Source organism: Rutidosis leptorrhynchoides, chromosome 3 (assembly GCF_046630445.1).
Source record: "Rutidosis leptorrhynchoides isolate AG116_Rl617_1_P2 chromosome 3, CSIRO_AGI_Rlap_v1, whole genome shotgun sequence".
Taxonomy (NCBI): Eukaryota; Viridiplantae; Streptophyta; class Magnoliopsida; order Asterales; family Asteraceae; genus Rutidosis; species Rutidosis leptorrhynchoides.
The window spans coordinates 63,674,842-63,697,115 of record NC_092335.1 but is presented as its reverse complement, the minus strand read 5'-3'; the positions used below and the strand labels follow the sequence as shown (position 1 = coordinate 63,697,115).

The 22,274-nt window shown below is 31.5% G+C and overlaps 1 protein-coding gene across 1 annotated transcript; it reads left to right on the top strand.

The window, feature by feature from the left end:
• Positions 1-8,594: 8,594 nt before the first annotated feature.
• On the top strand, positions 8,595-12,300 carry LOC139896216 (probable nucleolar protein 5-2). Its single transcript, XM_071878811.1, has 9 exons — positions 8,595-8,715; positions 8,811-8,915; positions 9,004-9,045; positions 9,369-9,548; positions 9,633-9,797; positions 9,892-10,092; positions 10,175-10,672; positions 10,768-10,902; positions 11,708-12,300. The coding sequence occupies exons 2-9, from the start codon at positions 8,838-8,840 to the stop codon at positions 12,068-12,070; spliced, it is 1,662 nt and encodes a 553-aa protein (XP_071734912.1). The 5' UTR covers positions 8,595-8,715; positions 8,811-8,837; the 3' UTR covers positions 12,071-12,300.
• Positions 12,301-22,274: the final 9,974 nt, after the last annotated feature.

The following is a 22,274-nucleotide window of genomic DNA, read 5'->3' as shown; positions in this document are numbered from 1 at the left end:
TATGGCAATTCTCATTACAAGATGCGAATGAGTAAATGATGGGGTTTCAATGAATAATTATAATGACTTTTTTTGAGAGGCTAAAGTCAAAGGGTAATGAAGTTATTGGTACATCTGCTAATAATGTGGTGGAATGTAAAAGGTTCCCTGGTAACGATGGTGTATATCTCAAGGTTATAATAAGGTTAGTCTGACTGAAAAGTCGAAGTTGACTTGCTGGAGCTGTGACAAAACTGGCTACTTTAAATAGGAGTCGCAAAGTTATTTTTGCTAATAAATGCCAAAGAATCTGACGCGGATACGTTGTTTAAACATTTACTTTGGTTTCAAGAGTTTTTCGGGTACATAATTGTGGGTAACATGTGGTTGGATCATCATCTCGATTGCTCATCATTCGAAGTGTCTTCAGAAATTTTCGAAGGGTTTGAACACAGATTGTAATCGTTAACATACATTTGATATTCTAACACAGTTTTGAAGTCAAAATATAGCTTGTGAAAGATGTAAGGATCTAAGAGTGATGATTTTGGTCATATCTCAAGTTGAATTTTGAGATTTCAAAATCAGAATATGTAATTAAATTTTGAACGAGTATGGTTGTTTTGATTTCTATAAAAGAATGTATATTGTTGTGAAAGTAGGGAGTATAATGGATGATTTGCTAAATCAGATTCGAAGAATGTAACATATTAATTGTGAATTTATATATCTCTCGGGTATTACCTACCCGTTAAAAAAATTTCACAATTAATATTTTGTACAAAAGAATTTTATTACAGTCTTTATGAAAATATATATATGTATATTTTCTTCAGATGTAACATAGATTTAATGAGTTAATGCTAAATTAAACTCATTTGATTTACGGTTGAAACTAGAATTGAATATTCCCTAAAGGCTTTAAAAAGTACATAACTTTTAAGCAGTATTTCTTTAATGACATTGAAATTATGAATCAATACTTCGTTATTTGTTGATGTATGATGTTCCGTTCGTGGAATTCTTGTGAATTTCGCAAAGTACGAATGATGTTATCTGAAAAGTTTCGGGTACATCGATGATGAAAGTGTAAAATCAAATATATACTTGATTTATTATGAATTGGAATTTGTTGAATTGCGACAGAGATTGTAGTTAACGCTGGTTAAGTTGCGGCCGAAGGACGTACATTATTGCATATTTGTAATATGAATTAACCGAGTAGTTAAGATTCACACACAATAGCTTAGCACGGAAAGATTTATTTCAATATATATATATATATATATATATATATATATATATATATATATATATATATATATATATATATATATATATATATATATATATATATATATATATGTATATGTATATATATATAATATACATATAATTTCTTCAGAGGGAATGAGTTAATTCTTCATAACTCGTTGATACAATATACACGTTATTGATTCGTAATGATGTCCACAGTGATTCTTGAACTGACGGAGTTTGTGATGTTATCGGTGTTGTTGATTCGGATGTTGACTGTACTGACGATGCTGGTAACGCTGACGGTACTGTTGATGTTGTTGGTAAAGCAAGTTTAGCTTGTTAATCATACACCATTTTTGTCAGGGTTTCTACTCTTCCTTCTATCATTTTGGTTCGCTTAACTGATTTATGGTTAGGGCTAGATTAGATAATCTCTAAGACTTTAGAGATTACATAATCGCCGCGGAATGTTTCTCCAATGAAGTTATGAATTAATACTTCGTCAGTTATTGTTGTTGGTACTCCTTGGTATCTATGATGTGTATGACGTTGATGCTCGTGGGACAGATTGTGAAGTTGAGGTTTACGACGCGATTGTGGTTGGAGGTGGTAATGGTACTGTTGGCGTTGATGATGGTGGTACTGGTTATGCTGCTGATGCTGTTGCTGGTGTTTGTAATCTCTGCACCATATTCTCCAAAGCCACTACCCAAGCGTGAAGCTCGTTGACTTCTTCTATTACACCGGGGTGATTGTCGGTTCAGACGAGCGGATAAATAAAATCTAAAATTTGATGTAATATATAATCGTGACGAGATACTCTGGAAATGAGCGAGAAAATGGTGTTTCGGACAGGTTCGCCGGTAAGTGCTTCAGGTTCTTCGTCAAGAGGGTAATGTGGTGGATAGAAGGGATCACCTTCTTCTTGTCTCCAATGATTGAGGAGGCTACGAACCCATCCCCAATTCATCCAGAATAGGTGATGACTGATTGGTTGATCTATTCCGGTTACACTGCTTTTGGAGTTTGAATGGGATTCCATTTCGGAATCTGAGTGACTTGAACTGATGACGAATTCCATTTCGTACGATTGGATATGGGATTTTTTTTTTCGATATGAAATTATTTTGGCTAACGGAGGGTATTCTAATTACATAGAATATATATATATATATATATATATATATATATATATATATATATATATATATATATATATATATATATATATATATATATATATATATATAGATCAAAAGATTTCGTAGATTATGGAGGACTTTGCGGGATATGTCAGGCAAAGTTTAAAGTAACAGATACGATAAGATATGATTTAGCAGATATGCTAAGATATGAATTTTTGTCTATACACTATTCATGCAATCAATGCAGCAAGACGTGTCTTAGACTAAAAATGATAAGCAGGTAATTTCCTGAGGATGATAAGTAGTTAATTTTCGACACAAAATGATAAGCAAAACTTTTGACATGCAGACACGGTCGAAGTCCAGACTCACTAATGCATCCTATCGACTTATCAGTTAGACACACTAATGCAGACCTGGTTCGCTAAGACCACCGCTCTGATACCAATTGAAAGGACCCGTTCATATACATTATAAACGATTCACAATAGTTGATTACATTGCGAGGTATTTGACCTCTATATGATACATTTTACAAACATTGCATTCGTTTTTAAAAGACAAACTTTCTTTACATCGAAAATTGACAGGCATGCATACCATTTCATAATATCCACTATCCAACTATAAATTGATTTAATAATAATCTTTGATGAACTCAATGACTCGAATGCAACGTTCTTCGAAATATGCTATGAAAGACTCCAAGTAATATCTTTAAAATGAGCAAATGCACAGCGGAAGATTTCTTTAACACATGAGAATAAACATGCTTTAAAGTGTCAACTAAAAAGTTGGTGAGTTCATTAGTTTATCATAATCATTTATTTCCATCATTTTAATAGACCACAAGAATTTCATTTACAGTTCTCATAAATATACGTCCACAAAAATAATCATTCATATGGTGAACACCTGGTAACCGACATTAACTAGATACATATAAGAATATCCCCTATCATTTCGGGATCCTCCTTCGGACATGATATAAATTTCGAAGTACTAAAGCATCCGGTACTTTGGATGGGGTTTGTTAGGCCCAATAGATCTATCTTTAGGATTCACGTCAATTAGGGTGTCTGTTCCCTAATTCTTAGATTACCAGACTTTAATAAAAAGGGGCATATTCGATTTCGATAATTCAACCATAGAATGTAGTTTCAATTACTTGTGTCTATTTCGTCAAACATTTATAAAAGCGCATGTATTCTCAGTCCCAAAAATATAAAGGGTAAAAAGGCAAATGAAACTCACCATACTGTATTTTGTAGTAAAAATACATATAACGTCATTGAACAAGTGCAAGGTTGGCCTCGGATTCACGAACCTAAATTAATTATATATATTTTTGTGTTGGTCAATATTTGTCTAACAAATTAGGTCAAGTCATAGTCTACCACAATCCTAATGCTCGAGACTAATATGTAAAAGTCAACAAAAGTAAATTTGACTCAAAATAATTTCCAAAAATCTATACATGATTAATATATAGTTTAAATATCGTCGTTTTATATTTTTAAATATTTTTAAAAGATTTATTAGAGTAAATAATATAATTTATTTATTAATAAATAAAATTTTATATTAAATTTATATAATAAAATATACTTTTATATATATTAATTAATAAAATTTATAGGGTTCATTTAATATCATAAAGATAATATGAAAGGTATTATTAAAGTAAGTTATTACACGTAGTAAAATATGTGTGTATCACATATTTATTTGATAAAATAATATCTATAATGATAGTAAGTAAAAGTTGTATTATTTTGTAATAATAATTATTATTATAAAAATATCAATATTTATAATTACTAAGATGACATTGTGATAAAACGATAATTCTAATTATGATAACTTTAATATTTACGATAATTTTTAATATTATCTTTAAAATAATAATTCTATTTAAAATAATAATAATAATGATATTTTATAGTAACAATGACATTTCTATTAAAATGATAATTTTTGTTAAAATGATAGTTTTAATACTAACGTTACTTTTAATAATAATAGTAATGATAAAAATAATAAGAACGATAATTTTATCTAAATCAATATCTTATAATATTTTAATTTCATCATGATACTCTTACTCATTATTTCCTAATCGTTTCATTTAATAGCTTTTAATCGTCTTTTATATCGTGTTCATAATAATGATAATAATAGTAATCAAAATAATTAGGTGTGACAAATATTTATTTTAATTATACTAATATTAATAATGATAGTTACTATAACATTATTAACGATAATACTAATAATTATCTTAATGATAATATAGTAATAATAATAACAATAACAATAACCATTTTTAAATAATGATATATATATTAATAATGATAATAACTAGAAAAAATCCGACCGCGCGTTGCTGGGGTTGTATTCGACGTGCGGTCCAATTTGGATATACGATGTCCGTTTCGCGTATAGTTAGTCGTGTTGTATATGTATATATATGTATGTAATATAACCCGAAATATTTACTTTTTTAACGATGTCCGTTTCGCGTATAGTTAGTCGCGTTGTGTTCGTAAAATTATTTCGAGTTGAACGGTGGTATCGGAAAAATTTAACTCGCACCGAGCGTGAATATAGGGCTCGTTATTTAGTGTTTTTTTTAACGATGTCCGTTTTGCATATAGTTAGTCCCGTTGGGTTCGTGAGATTTTTTCGAGTTGAACGGTGGCCTCGGAAAAATTTAACTCGCACCGAGCGAGAAGATAGGACCCGTTATAAATTCGGGTGGAGTAAGGTTTTTTTATTTTAATTAAATTATAAATTTACGTTTTTTACCCCTGAAAAAGTGTAAAGTTGAGGGGTTGTTGTGTAATTTGTGCGAAAGTTGGAGGACCATTTGTAGTGTGAACGCAAACTCAAAACGACAACTCGTTAAAACTGAAACGACCAAATTTGGGAGGAGGTTTAGTATATAAGTATAATATAATATAATAATAATAATACTAATAATAATAATAATAATAATAATTGGATAATAATAATAATAATAATAATAATTATAACTTTAACGATAATAACGATAGTAATAATAAAAAAAATAACAATTTTTAATGATAAATCCCTTTTATTGATAAAGATAATAATAATGATAATAATAAGATAAAACTAGAACGACGATAAAAACGACGATAATAATAATCATTTTTAATAAAAATATCGAAAATTCAATTGATTATAACTTCTAATCCGTTCATCGAAACCATTCAATATCTAAAGGAAAAGTTCTTAATTTTTCGCTAGCTTTCCAAGGACATGCATATCTTATACCTTATCTCAACCGCAAGTGTAACTAATTCAAGATTCAACCTAACCTGTATAAGGGCAATATCAAAAGTACAAGCATGCATAATCCTAAATACTCGAGCACTAGTCAGGGATACACTATTAGTATGTAAAAGTTAAATTATGAGTATTCACGTATCAATATTGAGATTTAATATTGCAGGAAAGGTACGTAGACGCAACGGAAATGATAAACACTATATTGACCTCACGAGCATACCCATGAACCATACTCAATCACCTCCATAGTTATAACCCATAATTTCCTTAATCCTATCCTACTCGAAAAACAATTTCGAAATCACTCGGACAGCACTCCGTCGTAATATTTTATGTATACTAATAATATCTTGAAATAATAAGGAGTAAATATATATATGTAAATCGATTGAGAGAGTTTAGAGAAAAATATTTTCAAGTTTCTATGAAATAATAAAACCTATTGAATTCTATTTATAATAGATTTTTGAATTATTAAAGTGAATTATTAAAGTATGAATTATTAAAGTGAATTATTAAAGTATGAATTATTAAAGTGAATTATTAAAGTATGAATTATTAAAGTGAATTATTAAAGTATGAATTATTAAAGTGAATTATTAAAGTTAAAGTAAAGTAAAAATAAAGTAAAGGTAAAGTTTAAGTATAGTAAAAGTATAAAACTATGTACGTATAATACGCGTATAAATATATATAATATTAATTTAAATCGTTATATATATTTAATAAAATAAAATATATATATCGTTATCTTTATCATACTAGTTAAGTAATGAGTTGTCAAAAGTGGTTCTAGATATTTATAAAAGTTATATACGTTTTAATAATAAAGTTCTTTTTAAACTGAAAACGTTTTTGTACGTTTGAAACTAAATAGATCAATCGAGTCTTTATGAGATTCAATCTTCCACTATCCCTTGTCTAGTTCTCAATGATTGACAATTTGTTCTTATTTATAAATCACTTTACCATTTTCCGAATATTGTTAAAATGGAAAGATTTATCAAATCAACGTGGGCCTTTCAACAGAGACTTGTAATCATAATTCAATATATATGATAATTCAATCATTTGATCTTATCTTCTAATTCCATTGATAAACATTTTGAAATAGATACAATCATATAAAGTATTTAATCTAATATTTTGTTTACGTTTCAAGTTGTAATATATATACACATATACATATATAATCATATTCGTTTAATGGTTCGTGAATCGTTGGAACTTGGTCGAGGATGAATGAATGTATGAACATAGTTTAAAATTCTTGAAATTTAACTTAACAAATATTGCTTATCGTGTCGGAAACATATAAAGATTAAAGTTTAAATTTGGTTGGAAATTTTCGGGTTGTCACAAGTAACGGCTAAAGTAAGAAACGATACATGAGAACAATGAACACGAAAAAAATTGCAGTAACATACATGCGCATAACAATCTTTAAAATTAAAAAAGGTAAGCAATAAAAAGTAAAACTATGTAAAAAATGATGAAAGTAAGAGAAGGTAGTAGAAACCTGCATATGGCAGGGATTGCGGTGCGAAGAAGATGGGGATGGCGAGCCTTCGAACCTCATAATCGATCTATGAAGTCAACCGATTAAAGCTGTTAAACGATGATATGAACCAATTAAAATCAAAAATATCATAATCGTTCGACAAAATCAACCGATTAAAGCTGTTAAGCGATGATATCAACCGATTAAAATCAAAAACCTCATAAACCCCAAAAACAAAAACAAAAACAAAAAATCAAAAACCCTAGCCTGAAATCGCGATGACATAAATCGAATAAAACCTAAGTTTACAGTCGAAAAGAATTCTAGCAGATGGAAGACGATGGAACTAACTTATTAAGTTGGTGGTTTCGCCAACGCCGATGGCGGCGTGGGTGACGTCGTGGGTTAGTTGTTGATGGCGACGAGGGTGGTGTTGGTGGTTACGCCGGCAACGATGGTTGCGAGAGTGAGGGTGAGAAGAAGATGGGATGCAGGGTAGAATGGGATGGGGAGTAAGACATATGCAGGGTAGAATGGGATGGGGAAAACTCTGAAAGCAACATCTAGCATGGTAAAAGACGAAAATACCCTTTTAAATAAAATATTGTTGTGAATAGTAAAAATACATATTCTATTGATATAATTGTAATGTAATGTAATGTAATTGTTATTACATGATCCGAGTGGATTCATCAAAAATCTAAGTGGAAATATATAATAGCCATTTAAGTTAGAAAATTTGAATTTAATTTTATATACGGAGTAATAATCTATCTATAGTTTTTATTAAAATCCTATAATGATGATGTAATTATTAGGCTAATTATTTTCTTAAAAAAAATTAAAAAAAAAAAAATATAAGCATGGCGGGTGATGTCATTAATCTAAATAAATTCGAATTAAAATTTAATCTTATCAATTAATTATTATTACTAAATCCTATTAATAATTATTTTAATTATTAAAATTAAATAATTTTGCATGATTTTAATTAATTATTTTGAATCGAGTACGAGAAGGTATAAAAGTTAGGCAGAAGGAAACAAATTCTAAATTTATATTTTAATTTATACTTTTAAATTAAAATAACAACCAATATTATCTCTTATGATTAGATGTAGATTGTTTAATATGCATTTTAGGTGTTTGATGAAATGTTCAACTGACGAGTTTCTTAGTCGGACTCTGTGGGTCCATGAATCATTAAACTAAATGACTTTAAGATTTACGTTCACTTAATACCTAAAATATATAATTTAACTGTCTTGTTTAAACAAACCCGTAATTTTACGTATCATTTCACTAGTATTTATTTATTATTTATATATAAAAAAATAAAAAAACCCTAAATAAAGTAAAATTGTAAATGATAATCGTCACATATATAGGTTGCACCATACGCTGCCTCCATCCAGCTTGTTAAAACCCTAGACCCTAATTCTTTTCATAACCCCCTTTCTCCTCTTCTTCCTCCTCCACAAAAACAAGCGGCAGTAACAGTTATACTATTTGGAGGTACAAATCAATTTCTAGGGTTTAATAATTTCCACCATCCTTTTCTAATATTACTTGTACTTACTATTTCTGTATACATTTCTTATTTTTCTCAGGAGTAATTAATTTGATAATTACGAAAAATGTTAGTTCTTTTTGAAACGCCAGCTGGTTTCGCCCTTTTTAAAGTTTTGGATGAAGGAAAGCTTTCCAAAGTTGATGTAAGTATATACACATATACATATAGTATATGATATCTGTTTGTTTGTGTTTATATTGCTTATGATTGTATTGATTTTGTGTTTTCAGGATTTATGGAAGGAGTTCTCATCTGCTGATACTGCCAGACAGGTTGATTTTTTGTAAATATTTTTGCTTTTTTTATTTGTTTAAATTATTTAGTTTTATTTATATTTATTTATGTTAAACTAAGAACAAATGTTAAACTTGCTAATGAGAGAAAGTTAAGTGATTTACTGATATTTCAAGCAGTGGTTGTTTATTTTTTAAAACTGCACAGTATGTGTTTGAATCTCACTCTGTATTCTAAACTACACACTGTTATTTTGTTGATCTTGACTTGTCTGTGTGTGTTATTGGTTCTAGTAGACACTGTATGATACATATATAAATCTTAATTAAAACGTGTACTTACAAGCTCATTTTAATAATAGGTGGTTAAGCTAAAAGCTTTTTCTAAATTTGAGAACACATCAGAAGCACTATCAGCAGCTACTCTGTTAATTGATAGTAAGCCCAGTAAAGGTTTGCGCAAATTCTTACGTTCTCATTGCGATGGTGAGACATTGGCTGTTGCAGACTCCAAACTTGGTAATGCAATTAAGGAAAAACTGGTAAGCCTTAATTTAATCTTGGAAATTTATAGTTTGGTTTCAGTATATTTGGATTAAATTTCAAATTTTTAACTATTCTTGCAGAAAATCGACTGTGTTCATAACCAAGGTGTTATGGAACTTATGAGAGGTGTCAGAAGTCAACTAACCGAACTCATAACTGGTTTGGGTGCACAAGATTTAGCCCCAATGAGTTTAGGTTTATCTCATAGTCTGTCTAGATACAAACTTAAGTTTAGTCCAGATAAGGTAATCATATTCTTATTTAGTACTCAAAGTATTGTACTTTTTTTGTTAAAACATGATTTGAACAGTTTGTTTTGTTAATATGATTGTGTACTAGGTGGATACCATGATTATTCAAGCTATTGGGTTGTTAGATGATCTTGATAAAGAACTCAACACGTATGCAATGAGGGTTCGAGAATGGTACGGTTGGCATTTTCCGGAGCTTGCTAAAATCGTGTCCGACAACATTCTTTATGCCAAAGCAGTAAAGCTCATGGGTTACCGCACGAACGCTGCAAAACTTGATTTTTCCGAGGTTTTTACATACTTATTGTGGGTAAAAAACATACAACATTGTTAACTTTTTATTAAAGAATTGTGATTTTAATTGTTAACAGATACTGAGTGAAGAGATTGAAGCTGAACTAAAAGAGGCTGCAGTGGTTTCTATGGGAACCGAAGTTAGCGAACTTGACTTGGTCAATATTAAGGATCTTTGTGATCAAGTTTTGTCTTTATCTGAATACAGAGCACAACTGTATGATTATTTAAAGACCAGGATGAATACAATTGCGCCAAATTTAACTGCTATTGTTGGAGAACTTGTTGGTGCTCGTCTAATTGCACACGGGGGTAGTTTGATTAATCTTGCGAAACAGCCCGGTAGTACGGTTCAAATTCTTGGTGCAGAAAAGGCACTTTTTAGGGCTTTGAAGACAAAACATTCAACACCTAAATACGGGCTTATTTATCATGCGAGTTTGATTGGTCAAGCAGCACCAAAACACAAGGGGAAGATTTCGCGTTCGCTTGCTGCGAAAACGGCGTTAGCGATTCGGTATGATGCGCTTGGTGATACTCAAGATAATACTATGGGAATGGAGAATCGTCTCAAGGTATTATTGTGTTTGAGGATATATGGATTATGGGTTTTATTTTTTTTGCAAAAAGTTGTTAACTTTTTAATTTTTTTTTTTGGTGTTGTGTTAAGCTTGAAGCGAGATTAAGGAGTCTTGAAGGACGAGAACTTGGTCGTTCAGCGGGGTCTACTAAAGGCAAACCTAAGATTGAAGCTTATAACAAGGATCTCAAGAAAGGAGATGGTGCAATGATTACTCCCGCTAAGGTGTTATTTTACTTTCGTTATCTTTATAGTTTGCTATCTTGAATCGTAGAGTTGTTTAATTTAAATGGGCAGGTTCGGGTTGAAACAGGCTTGGTTGGTTGGTTGGGTCGACCATAAATTCTTTTTTCCATCTTTTTAGTTTGATTATTATTTCAATAAACTAGTGTTTTGAAGTGCTATGTATATGATTATAAACACAAAAAATTACACTAACAGTCTAAATCTTTGATTAAAACAGAGGTCCTGTTAATTTTCAAGTAGTAAGTTTCACCAATCGTTTTTTTTCTTTCGAATTTGACTCTTAGCGATGTTCGAATGAGGCTAGTAAGAAACATCCGTTTTTTGAAAAAAAAAGTTCATTTTAGAAATTAATTCTATTTGCTACTTTAACATAATAATTTCTTTCTTAAAAATGAAACTGCTTAATTCCACAAAAGAAAAATTCTTTCATTACGAGGTATAACTAAAAATTAGTAATTTATATAGAAGACAGGTGGCTATAAAGGAATAAACTTCAAGTCTCCTTTGTTATAGTTGATTGTGGTTTTGTTGTTAGTGTTGTAGGCGTTATTGATCTTCTTTGTTTAGGTTGGTTAGTTTTGAATCTTTCTCATTGATAAAAGATCCTCTTATATTTATTTATTTATTTATTTTTTGCCAAAAAGAAGGAAACTTTAAATCAATTTCAGACATTTTGACCCATATAACGCTACCATTTTAAATAATTTTATATAAACTTGACATGATTCACAATCCAAAGTAACACATTTACAAGTTGTTCTAATTCAATTAATACATGGTGCAGACATACAATGTAGCAGCAGATTCGGTACTTGGGAGGATAGAAGCAGAAGCTGAGAAAGATGTAGAGATGGTGGCCCCACCATCTACTACTGATGAAGGAAAGAAGAAAGATAAAAAGAAGAAGAAAAAGAAGGATGACGAAGAAGAAGCAGTTGCAGATGAAGATACTGGTGCTGGAAAAAAGAAAGACAAAAAGAAAAAGAAAAAGGCAGTTGAAGAAGAAGTTGTTGAAGTAGAGAAAGAAGAGGAGAAAAAGAAGAAAAAGAAGAGAAAACATGCTGATGAAGATGAAGATGAAGAAGCTGAGAGTGAAAAGCCAAGTAAGAAGAAGAAAGACAAGAAAAAGAAGAAGACTGAAGAGTAATAATGTATGTTTAGTAATTTTAAATAGATGTTGACAATTTTGGTCATGAAAAACAGGGTTTTAATGTTATTTACCCCTTATTGTATTAAGAGGAGTGTTTGGTTTTGATATTATTAATTATTATGGACACATATTTTATGTTTTAGGTATTTAGCTTTCGGGTCTCTAATTAAAATCTGTATCTTTCTCTTCAGTGTTTGGGATCAAACTCTTCTATTCATCCTCGTTTATTACACCCTATATCACTTCACTCACTTATTACATAAATGAATTTAAATTTGTTATTCTATATCATGTATTTATTATATAAATCAATATAGTTGATTTTGTTTTGAATATATTAACCCTTTATGTAACAAAGGGTTATGAATAGTACCCACTTCGCGCTTAATACGTTTGTACACTAAGAGTCAATTGTTGTACACACAAGGACTCCACACTAAAAATGACAATTATCGAAAAATTCAAGGGGGTGAAACGTAAATTACTTTAGGGATAAATTGAAACTCCATTGGAGTGCAAAGGTAAACTTTAGGGGTCAAACGATAACTTCTCTATTTTTCATAAAACCCTCCACTAAATCCATCTAAATTTTTGTCTGACTTTTTCTCTTCGTTGGAGTCGAGTTATGTTTCACCGACATAATCGTTACACACGAAATAATTTTACGAATTAAACGCAATAAGTTATATTCGAAATGTAAACGAGTACTCTTCAACTAGTTATAGTCACTAATCAATGAACCCGTTTTCATGTGTGAAAGGATTTCAGCGTACTCAAAAAAGCCCAATTCGTTTAAAATCCAATCATAACTCAACTTTTCATACTGGTGTTTTATTTCATCAAGAACCCGTTTATAAGTCTATCATGAAAGCCCAATTCGTTTAAAATCCATTCCTTGTACAACACGACAATATCATCGAGTATATTAGTTCCCAGTTCGGCGGTTGTGTCATTCATTATTGTCACCTTCTGTTTGATCATCCAATTAATTTGTTAAAAATCGTGGGTGAAATTGTTACAGGTGCAGGAACCATGTTAAAGTCTGTTGGTAGTTCGCGTGCTCTAAAACATGTTGTGACCTGCAGATCTGTAATCCCGTTCTGTCCAGCATCATCGGTGACGTCTGATCAGTTTATAACACAAGAAGTTTTAACCCTTTATTATAGTGGTGCCAATGAACCACGTAAAACTATTCATGATGATAATTCAGGACCCCTGTTTGGTCTGAGGCCCTGTTTATTATTATTTCAATCGATTCATGATTGATGCTAAATAAATTGTGTAACAAAGACCTAGTTTCATGATTCATCAGGTTTGTTTGATCGATTATCATTAATTCGGTATCTAAAGCGGCGGGTATCGACTGATCTGATACTTCCGTCCAATGTATATGTGGTTAGACAAATCAGTGAAACGGAAGATGCTCACAACATCGAATTGATGATACGTTTTGATGGAGTGAAGCCGGAGGACTTTAACGTGTCAATTGATAACGACACCGTGTTCATCGAAGGCAAAATAGTGGATCAGATAGGAAGAATATTTCCTGTTTTTTTCTGCCAGATATTGATTCACCAGATAAGATGTACAAAACTAGTGATATGAAGGCTGTGTACTATACGAACCTTGAACTGTTGAAGTTAACTATTCGCAAGCTGCAAAAAAAGGAAATCACTAACATCGGGCCTGCCTTCAACCGACCGATCCATGATGGAGAAGATACCCCGAATTCGACCGTCGGTGGTGATCCGAGTCAGTTTAAGTCTCTATTTCGGGAGGATATCATTGGCCATCCACCAGTTTGTGCAAGCGGCAAGAGTCAAAGGAGTTTGGGGTCGTCAGGTGAGGGACCATGTTTATCGTCGGAGGAAGCCAGGCAAGCGGTTGTTGATTCCGCTAATGCTATAAAGTGTACTATGGATAAATTATACAAAGAAGCCGAGACACGTATGATGTTGGATAGTTTAAACTTTCTCACCAAACCAGTTGCCACCAGCTTGACTCCGACGATTGTAACGTTTTAGTTTTATGTAATCGTATTTTAGTTGTTAAAAGTGTTCTATTAAAAATTAGTGTATAATACAAATGATATAACTAACACACACACACACACACACATATAGGGTCATAATCAAGAGAAAAGCACTTTTTGGAGGGAAGAGGGAAGTAAAATTTATTTTTTTGTTTTTTTGAGTTTTTTTTTCCAACATTTAGAGCACACGAAAATATGAACATTTAAAAAAAACACTTTATGATAAATGTTATTATTTTGGCGAGAAACGCTCGAAGAAAAAACTGATAACATGTAGCATGCGTAATGTTTTTCCTTAATGTTATTCTTCGAGCGTTCTTTTTCCATCATATGTGAAGTTTTTTCAAGATCTAGCCTGATTTAGAGTTTAGGGTTTAGGACTTTGGGTTTATGGTTTTGGGTTCGTGTTAAAAATTCAATCTAAACCCTAATTTCTAAACCCTAATTTCCAAACCCAAAACTCCAATTTCTAAACCCTCATAGCTAAACCCTATATTTTAACCCCTAATTTCTAAACCCTATTTTCTAAACCCTAATTTTTAAACCCTAAAAAACAAACTCAGCAGCAAAACATTCATTTCTCCGAGTATTTTCCCGCCAAAATAATAACATTCATCACGAAATGTCTTTTTTAAATCTTCATATTTTCATGTGATCTTGATGCCCGAATTTTTTTTTCTTTTCAAAACAAACGAAAAAAATTTACTTCCCCCAAAAAGTGTTTCATATATATATATATATATATATATTATATATATATATATATATATATATATATATATATATATATATATATATATATATATATATATATATATATATGGGCAGGATCAATGGGGTAGTAACTAATCAGGGGAAGCAAATTTTTTATTTTTCTCTTTTTTTTGGATTTTTTTTTCAGGCATCAAGATCACACGAAAATATGAACATTTAAAAAAGACACTTCGTGATAAATGTTATTATTTAGGCGGGAAAATGATCGACAAAAATAACATTCAAGATAATATTGATCGTGAAGAACGTTAACGTTTTTTTTTTCCACGTTTTGTGTAACAACCCGGAATTTTCCAACGTTTATTATTAATATTTATTATTAATTCTTGTGCTTTAATAAATGTATTTATATACATTTACTTGTTATCGTATTTGAATCTCCATGGCCCGACTCGTCTTTGTGACGTGCGTACTTTTCACGAATAATATTTTTGAATATTATTTACATTCATGATTATTTATTATTAATCATTTTAATTAACTAAGGTTAGTAGTTAATTACTTGAGCTTTATTTATTTAAATTGCATACTTACTTGGGCTTGGACCTTTTATTAATGGATTTGAACTAGTAAGCCCACCCTACACTTTTAAATGGACTTGTAAGCCCATGGACTATGTTAGTATTACATTAAGGATAATCATGGTTAATTAAGTTAATTAGGAGACCAAGTTGTCTCAAACATGCAAGAGTTATTTTAACTTGTTACTCATTCTAGCTAACACCATATTCCCACATTAGAAAGTTGCCATTTGACTTCCCATATATGCTTGTAAACCGTCGGCACTAGGGAGGGATGAGGAGTTCATTTTTCACTTCCTTTTGTTACTTATTCATTTGCAATTCATTTCCTTTACACACACTTACATACAACACTTCAAACTCTCTCAACTTTTCTCTCTTTTCTTGTAAGTAAAATGTTTAATTTTCTTTCTTTTCTCTTCTAAAACCGTAGCACAAATTCATCATCATCATTGTTAGTTTGTAGTTTGTTACTTGTTTGTTGTAAAGATCAAGTTTCTTAGCTTGAATCTTCATGGATCTTGGTTACTTCTTTTGTTGATGAAGAACCAAGAACAAGAACTCAAACTTGTTAGTTTGTAGTTCTACATTTAAGTGTTTTCAAGACTAAAAGTTCATAAGTTTTATAATCTTCTTTATGTTTATGTTTTGTAGACTTGAATTCTTAAGATCTAAACTTTAGTTTGAATCTTCTCAAGTATGAAGCAAATATAAACATAATACTTGTAGATCTAGTTTATTTCTTCATTTCATTTATTTAAAGTTGTAATGTTGTTAATTTGGTCAAGCTTTACTAGTTAATCTTGATCTCATATTTCTTGAAACTACCTTGTAAGTTCAAGAACATGTAAGTAAACTTTTTGATTATAACTTTGTACACTTATGTTAGATCTAGACTTTTGGGTTTAGGATCTTCAAGATCTAACTAAGAAATATGTTCTACAACTTAAGATCTTGATTATATAAGTTTACTTTCAAGTTTTTAGCTTAATATTACTTTTAGAGTTCATGTATGTGTCGGATCTAAGATCTTGATGTAACTTTGGTTCATCAAACTACTTGCAACACTTAAATGAGTGGTACTACATGTCTTAGACTTACACTTGTGTTATGATGGTCAAAACTTGGTAAAGATGATGCAAACACATCAACGAGTTGTACACTTGAAGCTATATGCATCAAGGATGAGAACCGTGATGAGCATCGAGCACCAAGAACCCACCGGAACACTAAACCTACTGTTTTTCGGGTCTGATCAGAATACCTGGGCTACTGTAAAGTTGATTTTCAGTTATCTCTGTTCGAGTAGATAATTTTTCGTTTAAGACTCGTCTTAATCCGAGTTACGGTTTAAGATCTATGACCCTCCGAACGTCACTATGTCCTTTTAACGTTGTGCTGAAAATTCTGACCTACTCCCACTTAAACCGTCGCCACGGTCAACCGAAGACGAGTTTGGTTCTGGAATTTTTACAGTAACTAAAGACTCATATACGGAGCCATAGCCACTGGTCTCACCCCATTTCAGTTTGTATAGAGGTCGTGGCGACTGAACGAAGTCAGCCTTTGTTTTAAACCCTAGTCTTTACTTGAAACTTACTTTACACTTTTTGTTTGATGATGAATGATGATGATACTTAAGACCTAATTTACATACATTTAAACCTAATGGGACGATTTACTGACTTAGTAACTTTTGACTTAGGTTGAGGACTTTCCGGACCTACATACTTGCTTACTTTTCCCGAGTCAACTTTACTACTACTTTTCCACTGTGAGTTATAGCATCCCTTTTTACTTTAACTATTTTGGGAACTGAGAATACATGCGCATTTTACGTTTTACATACTAGGCACGAGTACTTAAACTTTATATATGTGTGGGTTATACAACGGCATAAACTTTCCCCTTAGCTCGGTAACGTTTAGTCATTGGTCTTTGATTCGGTGAACGCGAATCTTAGATATGGATCCATAGGGTTTGACATCCCCACTCGGGCAAGTAGCGCTAGCATTTAACGGGTGTTTAATACTTCGTAAACATACGCACTTGCCAAGTGTACTTTTAGGGGGTTATAAACCTTAAGTTAGTTACCAAGTGCCCACGGTTAAACATATACTTTACATATTGTTTTGAAACGCTCTTTGTAGCACTGAAATCTCGTGGCCTACCTTACATTACTGTTATACTTAAACTATAGCTCACCAACATTCGTGTTGATGTTTTAAGCATGTTTTTCTCAGGTGCTTAAGGTTGCTTGCTTCCGCTGTTGTACTAGTCTTGCTGATTAGCCACCCGCTGCCTTATTAGAGATGTTACCGCATGAAACATTTTATCTTGCATTCAAACTTTATTACTCTTGAACAATGATTTGTAACGACCTAAGGGTCATGTACTATTATTACTTGCTTCCAATTATAGAAGCATACTTTTGGTTGTAAAACGTTTGACGTTGGTTATGATATGACCTTTAATCATGAATGCAAACTTGTTTTAAAAACGCATATAGTGTTTGACCTTGTAATGATCCTGTTGTTGATGGTCCGTACATGTTGATTTAGTACGGGGCGTCACATTTGGTATCAGAGCATTGGTTGTAGGGAATTAGGTTGTATTAGTGATAGTTAAAGCTAAGGGGTTTAAAATACTATTAATTTTTAGCAGGAAATACTATTAAATACGATACAATTTTACACAAGATATTTATTTATTTAGAGAATGGATATACTTAAACCTTGCTACAACACTTATAGGCAGTGTACCTAATCGTACAGTAGTGTAGTTTTTAGTAAGTCCGGTTCGTTCCACAGGGAAAATCTTTAAACAAAGCTTAACGCTATATTAGTTTACTTTTATAAAAATACAAATATATATATAAGTAATATTATTGTTATAAAGGGGGGTTTTTACCGTTTAATGACCGGTTTGTCGATTTTAAAACTTTAGTCGCAGTTAAAACCAAATGTAAAATAATAAATAAATACAAGACTTAATTTAAAGCGTAAAGTAAATAACGATAATGAAATTACGAATAATAAAAGTGCGATAAAATAAACTTGCGATAATTAAAAATTACGATAATTAAAAGTGCAATTAAATACAATAACAATAAAAATGCGATAATTAGAAGTGCAATTAAATATAAAATAAAGGAAATTAAATATGAAATAAAAGAATTATGCTTATTTAAACTTCCGTAATCACGATGTTTGACGTGTTGATTTTAGTTTTATGCCCATGGGTTAATTGTCCTTTATCCTGGATTATTTAATATGTCCATACGGATTTTGTCCATAATAGTCCATCAGTCATAAATATAAAGAGCGAAAGCCTTCGTCAAATTATTCTTATTCCCGAAGTCAAATATTCCAACTAATTGGGGATTCGAATTGTAACAAGGTTTTAATACTTTGTTTAATGAATACACCAGGTTATCGACTGCGTGTAAACCAAGGTTTTACTACTTTGTTAACAATTACACCAATTACCCTTGAATGTAATTCACCCCTGTTTCAACAAGTCTATTAACTATTAATCCAGTTCCGTATCCTGTAAAATGAATAATTATTGGTATTTATAGATATCTCGCCCACCGTACCCAGTCAAGCGTATGTGGTTATATATAAATACGTCGAATTATAAGTTTGTATATTAAATTAACAAGGTATTGTTTAGTTAATATAAAACCCATTAATAACCCATAGTCTAATTTCCACAAGTGTCGTTCTTTTATCCAAACCCCAATTATGGTACAAAGCCCAATTACCCAATTTTAGTAATTAGCCCAACATCATGATTACTTCAGATTTAAATAAGCATAATAATAACTTAGCTACGAGACATTAAATTAAAAAGGTTGAACATAACTTACAATGATTAAAAATAGCGTAGCGTTACACGGACAGAATTTTGACTTACACCCTTACAACATTTGCTAACATACCCTTATTATTAGGATTAAAATTAAAATTAAAATTAAAATATAAATTATAAATATAAATATTACGTATATAGATAGAGAGATTGATGGATATTGGATGAAAAAATGATCAGAATTTGTTGGGCTTTATAGGGAGTTTCAGTTTTTGGGGCTCCGCGACTCGCAGCCCATTCCTTCTTCAAACTCCGCGAGTCGCGGAGTTTGTAATTACAGCTCACTCCATTTTGGCTCTTTGTTTACCGACAGTTTATTATATAAATATAATATATATATAATTTATATAATTAATTATATATTATATTATATTTATATACATAGTTAACTTGTAATTTTTAGTCCGTTGCGTCGAGCGTTGAGAGTTGACTCTGGTCCCGGTTCCGGATTTTCGAACGTCCTTGTGTACAATTTAATATCTTGTACCTTGCGTTTTGAATCTTGTACTCTTGTAATTTCGAGACGTTTCTTATCAATAATTGGAACCTCTTTGATTGTCTTTTGTACTTTTGAGCTTTTTGGTCGTTTGTGTCTTCAATTCGTCGAATCTGTCTTTTGTCTTTACCTTTTATTATTTAAACGAATATCACTTGTAAATAGAACAATTGCAACTAAAAGCTTGTCTTTCTTGAGGAATAATGCTATGAAATATATGTTCGTTTTTAGCATTATCAAATATTCCCACACTTGAGCGTTGCTTGTCCTCAAGCAATATCATCTTGAAATACTAGAATCACTTCTTTATTCTTCACACTTTGTACATCAGTGATTTCTATACGGCGGTATAAACAATGGTAGTAACGACATGGTTTACAATCCCACATGACTATAAAAATTTAGATCCATTAAGGAAATTGGATCTTTATGAAAACATTTGATCTTTTGAAAATTAAATCTAGTTTTTACCCTAGATAAGTTTTCCGGAATAACCCTTCACCGGTGTTTGCAAAATATTTTTGTGGGTTTGGTGGGTTTCAGATTTGAAAATTTTAGCTCAAAACTTATGGTTTTGTGTCACCCACTTGCTAACCTTGTATTTGGAAAGCAACACGTCCAGTTTACTTGTCCCGTATATTACCTTTCGGCAATCTACCGTTCGGTTGTAAAGGAAAGCGTTGAACAAGCAACTGTTAAGGCAATGCCCCCTGACATGCTTTTAATTATGGTCTATAACGTGTCAGACGCAATTACTATCCTTGGTAGGAGCAATAGTAAAGCTTACCCTTATAATTTTCCGGTGTGGCACAAGGTCCTGTCTTTGACCACTATGCAACCACCGTTCTTACGGTTGACACCCGATTTGGTTCAGGTGACCTAATGAATTCCAGGTGAATTCCTAGGATTTTACGTTCAATGGTAATGAACGCATTGAAAATAGGGTTTTCAGAAAACAAATCGGTTTGTAATTTTATCAAAATATTTTCTCGTTCAAGCTCGAGTTTAGATATCATTGAATTCCATGAGTTTGAATTCTCAATCTTTAAGGTCAATCTCTAGGATTGAGTAATATCAGGCTTAAAGCTGATTTTTGATCTTTTAAGGAGATTATCCTTTCTGGGGATCTGATTCATTAGTCTTATCCAGCTAATTTGTATGGCGCCCTCCCCATTTTACAAGACAGATCCTCTCATGGTTAGGATAAGTCTGACCACATGGCGACCCTGTTTGATGCTGAGGTCCGTGGATTTCCTGCTGATTTTAAAGATGACTTTTCTAGATTTTTCGTCAATCTACAGCTGGTCTGGACGACAACTTTCTGACCTAAATCAAGAAGCGCGTTTCTTTTTCGGAAGACTTTACTTCCTTTTAATGATGGAATTGATTCATCGTGTAGATCCATCTTTCTTACAGTAAATCAGGTAAAATTTTTTAGTTTAGTCCAAAGCAAAAGTATTTTCAGTTATTTGTACAAAAATATGTGACATATGTTTTGAATAACTTGGAGAATTTTCCCACACTTGGCTTTTATTTTCCTTTTTATTGTCCTCTATTCCATTTTAAATGAATTTTAACATTTTGGTTTGTTTCTCAATTTATGTCCTTTTCGAGGTAACAATAATTTCGGTGTTAACACCTAGTTTTATCGTTCATAAATATGTATAAACATGATTTTGAGTTCATTTAGTTGAAAATTTTGAAAATTTTTACTAGAATTGGGTAGTCAGTATATGTAACATCCCGCGTTTTTCCGTTAAATTTATTTTAACACCGTCTTTTTTTATATATATATATATAATATCTTTCGTCATTTAAATTTGTATCCTTCGTTAACTATCGTTCATAATATCCTCGTTATTTAATTATAACGTCACCCGTTTACTCGGGCGTTTCAAAATAATTCGTTTGGATAATCCACGCACCCGACTACAAACTTGAGGGACTAAACTTGCCAAAAGACCAAACTTTTGACTAGGTCAAAGTGGTCAAACCACTCTCCACCATTCATTAATTCTATTTTCATTTTCCTTTTTCCTTCATACTTTCCATTTTCCTTTCAATTCTCCAATTTGAAGATTCATCATCCATTTCAATTCAAGCAATCAAACATCAAAACAAACTACATATTCTTGATCCTCTCACCATCGTCTTCGATTTGATGCTAACCACTTCGATTTTGGGTAACATTTCTAAAACACTAGATTTCTTTAAATTCGTGTTCTTGACTTATAAAGTTGTTAATTAGTGTCTATGGCTCATCGTGATGTCGTGTATGTAATTTGTATGCTCGATTCGTTGTTTTTGGTGTAACTAGTTCATTATGAAAATTTGCTTGCTAAATCTTTGATTTTGAATGATCAAATGTTGTTAGATTGTTAAAGTGCATGTTTTAAAAGTGTTACTAGTATCATTAGCTTCGTTTTGATGTATAGGTTGATTAAGGAAACTCCAAGAACATGATTAGTGATTTTGTGAACTTGGATTAGGGTTTGATAAGCTTTA